This window comes from Mesitornis unicolor, unplaced genomic scaffold, assembly GCF_000695765.1.
Source record: "Mesitornis unicolor isolate BGI_N332 unplaced genomic scaffold, ASM69576v1 scaffold36926, whole genome shotgun sequence".
NCBI classification, from domain to species: domain Eukaryota; kingdom Metazoa; phylum Chordata; class Aves; order Mesitornithiformes; family Mesitornithidae; genus Mesitornis; species Mesitornis unicolor.
The window spans coordinates 1-4,018 of record NW_010192503.1 but is presented as its reverse complement, the minus strand read 5'-3'; the positions used below and the strand labels follow the sequence as shown (position 1 = coordinate 4,018).

General features: G+C 55.4%; 1 protein-coding gene across 1 annotated transcript; it reads right to left on the bottom strand.

Annotated features, from left to right (window-relative positions):
* Positions 1 to 2,332: 2,332 nt before the first annotated feature.
* Positions 2,333 to 3,749, bottom strand: LOC104542717 (paladin-like; the record flags this gene model as incomplete). Its single annotated transcript, XM_010187113.1, has 4 exons — positions 2,333 to 2,473; positions 2,640 to 2,711; positions 3,164 to 3,304; positions 3,552 to 3,749. Coding segments are annotated over 4 exons (552 nt in total), but the record flags the coding sequence as incomplete, so codon positions are not given.
* Between the last annotated feature and the right edge of the window lie 269 nt (positions 3,750 to 4,018).

Sequence of the window (4,018 nt, the reverse complement as noted above, 5' to 3'; positions counted from 1 at the left end):
AGGAGTGGGAACCAGAGCACCTTTTCCTTCCCTCCTGCTTGCCCTAAACCTGAAAATCATCTCCTGGCAAGCTCCAAAAACTGAAAAGCAGCATCTGCCCTGGATGCACAGCATTCAATTCATTGCCCCTCAGTTCAAGAAGGACAGGGAACTGCTGGAGAGGGTCCAGCGTAGGGCTACAAAGACGATGGAGGGAGTGGAGCATCTCCCTGATGAGGAGCGGCTGAGGGAGCTGGGTCTCTTTAGTTTGCAGAAGAGGAGACTGAGGGGAGACCTCATTCATGTTTATAAATATTTAAAGGGTGAGTGTCACAAGGATGGAGCCAGGCTCTACTCGGTGACAAACAATGAGAAGACAAGGGGTAACGGACACAAACTGGAACACAGGAGGTTCCACTGAAATTGGAGAAGAAACTTCTTCTCAGTGAGGGTGACAGAGCCCTGGCCCAGGCTGCCCAGAGAGGTTGTGGAGTCTCCTTCTCTGCAGACATTCAAAACCCGCCTGGACGCCTTCCTGTGTAACCTCATCTGGGTGTTCCTGCTCCGGCAGCGGGATTGGACTGGATGAGCTTTGGAGGTCCCTTCCAATCCCTAACGGTCTGGGATTCTGTGATTCATCCCAAGTTGCTGCCGATTCACCCAAACCCCACGTTTGTCTAAATACTAAGCACAGCTTAATTAAAAGCCCATTAGGGCAATGCCTAGACTATACAACTCCAGTGATTCTCTTCTTCAAGCTGCTCACCACTGGGGGGAAAAAATAAGAATAAACATAAATTAAAGCACTTGCACGTGCCTCCCCCTGGCACAGCCAAATCCAATGGGATGGATGGAGCAGCCGAGAGAAATGCAAAATGCAGGCAGCAACAAAAGGCTCTTCTGAGGGCCGAGGGTGCAGGGGGAGCGGATGACCCCTTCCTTATCTCACTTTTCCACCGGGCTGCCAGGGAGAGTTGGATATGGCCAGCCCGGAAACAGGATACAGCCCAGGAACACCCACGTGCTGGGCCTGACCGCCAAGCGCTGGGAAGAGGGGCATGGAGGTCACGGGAATTGTCTGCCAGAAAAAAAAACCCACACTGGGAGCAGCCCAGCAATGCTGCCCCACTGGGGTCTTCCTCCAGGACCCTCAGGGCTGAGCGTAGAGGCAGGAGGCAGCAGCAAGGCAGGGCATCATTTGGGGTCACCGGAGAGCATCAGGCAGCCGCTTGTTTAGCTCTGCAGCCGCAAAGGACGCAGTAAAGCACGAGAGACTTCCCACCAGCTACATGGCCACCTCCCCATAATACATAAAGGAGGGAGGAAATAAAATTAACTTATCCTAAATAATTTCACAGTAGCTATTTCTGCAAATAGTCAGGTCCCCGGTGGCTCAACCTGCTGAGCCCAGGTTTTGTCTCCCAGCCCTGAAAAAACGCAGAGGACTCCATAAACCAGGACGCAAATGCCTGGGGAGCCACAGATGTTACCAAGTGATTAAATGCCTTGTTTTTCCTTCCCCCGGTCAATCGTTCATGGCCATTAATTGAAAACACGGATCAATGGCAGCTGCAGGCAAGAGCACCACTGGCAGGGATATGGCTCAAACCATTCCAACAGGGACGATGCTGAGTCCTGAGCTCAGCCCTGCCAAGGCCCACAAAATAGTTGCACAGCTTAAAAAAAAAACCCAACCCTAACACAAATTATTCTTTCTCCACTTCAGCTCTACACAAGCTCCCACGTAAAACCAGCTGTGGCCAGCTGTGGGATGCCTCCGGTGTGGGCACGGGTGGGTCCCCTCCAGAGAATGGGACTGAGGAACCAGAGGAGCCTTCAGGGCTGGGAGTGGAGTGGGATGGACTGGTCCTGCCCTCTGCCGGCTGCAGGATGCTGGGCAGGATGTGGGATGGAGCACGATGGTGCCAGATGGGCAGGATGCTGGGTGTGATGCAGGATGGCACCAGATGGGCAGGATGCTTGGGGGGTAGTAGGATAATGCAGGATGCGGGATGGTGCCAGACAGGTGGGATGCTGGGTGGAATGTGGGACAGCACCAGATGGGCAGGATGCTGGGTGGGATGCAGGACGGCACTGGACAGGCAGGATGCTGGGTGGGATGCAGGACGGCACTGGACAGGCAGGATGTTGGGTGGGACGGAGGACAGGATGCAGGATAGCACTGGGTGACCACAACCAAAGGAGCCCTGGCACCTCTCTGGTGACACACCAGAAAGCTTCAGCACAAGAAGGCACCCAGCTTCAGCAGGGCTGGTGCCAGAGCCTGGCTGGGGTGCAATGGGCCCAGGTGGCCCCATACCAATGGGGAAGAGGGCACACAGGTGCCACTCACCTGCCGGTAGGTGCAGATGATGATTTCTCGGAGGTGGTAGTGCATGGGCGTCATGGTCTCGCTGACTGTGTCCAGGGCCATGTCCACCTCCTTCTTCAACCGGTGACCATCGGGCAGGAGCTGGACCACCTTCATCACCACCTGGAGCACAGGTAGAAGCAGCAGAAGCTTCACCGGATGCCTCCTCACTTCAAACCCACTGCTCCATCCCTGTCTAGGAGGGGACCCAGCCTCTCCAAACAAGCAGCTTACTACTAAGGTAGTAAGGTGTAGGGACTCTAAAACAGAGTCAGACCCAAGGACTCACCTCAAACTCCCCTTTGGTGTACTTGGCATCAGGCACGCTCACAATTTCCTCCTCGCTCATCTCAGGGATTCCCTGGGGCAATCAAAAAGGACCTGGCCATCAGGGGCTGCATGGCCCCATCTTGGCTGCCCAACAACTGAGCAGAAATGCAGACCCCCCAAACTCAACCCACTAGGAACCCAGACATTCTCCACCTCCCCTCTGCACCAGCAGAGAAGCCCAAAATTTTATGCCCATCTACTCTGCAAAGGGGGTGGATGTCTCTCCAGCACTTCACACTTCATCCTAGGGTGGGAGCTCTCAGAAATGGGGTTGCCAGGGATGAACCTGCACCTCTCCTTGAGCTCATTTGGGATTTGGCACAACAAGAGGCCAACAAACAGGAATCTGCTCCCCACAGCCCACCTGAGCCCTCTTTTTAATCCCCCCACTGCAATGATGGCTGCTGCGGGCTGTGCTGAGGTTCCCCAGCAGCCCCGGCTCTGGCCTGACCCCCAGGAAGAGTGGCAGATCCCAGTACCCACGTTGAAGTGCCAGAGGGTGAGAACAGCGATGACCATGGCTGTGGTGGTCCTGCCCCGGCCGCTGGAGCAGTTGAACACGAAGGCTGCATGTGAGTCCTCGGCCAGGGCGCTCTTCATGGCCTCCAGCAACCGGTCAAAGTCCTGTCAAAGCAAAGCCGGGGGTGTTTTATGGGTGCAGTCCACCTGCCTTCCCCACCACAGGATGCCCCTTCTCCACACAGCATCCCCCAGGAGATCCTCCCTGTACCAGCAAGCACCTTGCACCGAGCATGGGCACACCACCATAGTCCTGGAGCTGGGTAGCACCGAGCACCCAAATGCCATTCACCCCACAGCAGCAGGGATGGCTTGAGAAGGAGCTGGCAGCACTGTCCCATCCCCAGGGTACCTGCTCCTTGGGAGCGCAGAAGTCAGGGATAGGGATGCGGCAGTAGGACAGCCCCTGGCAGGTGTTCTTCTGCTGGCTGAATATCTCCTGCGTGGTCAGGCAGCTCTTGAACATCTTCATCTGCTTCTCTGCCTCTAGGTACACCTCCAGCCACTTCTGGCACTTCAGCAGGTCACCCTTCAGGGTAGCCTCTAGTTTCTGTGGAGAATGGAGAAACCCTCACCGTAAGACCCCCTCCTCTTTGTTTTTTTCAGGATTTTAATTGTATTTTTTTCAGATGTAGGCTGACATCTCCCTCAAACACCCCACAGCCAACTCAAAACCTCACACCAAGTCCTAGCTACCGCTTCTGCCCAAGACCACAGTCCCCACAGTGCTTGATGGGAGCCTTAGGAGCATCATCTCACACCACCCCGGGCAGCTCCTCCATGTGACCGTGATGCTGCTGGCAGCCAAGCTCCTCCACT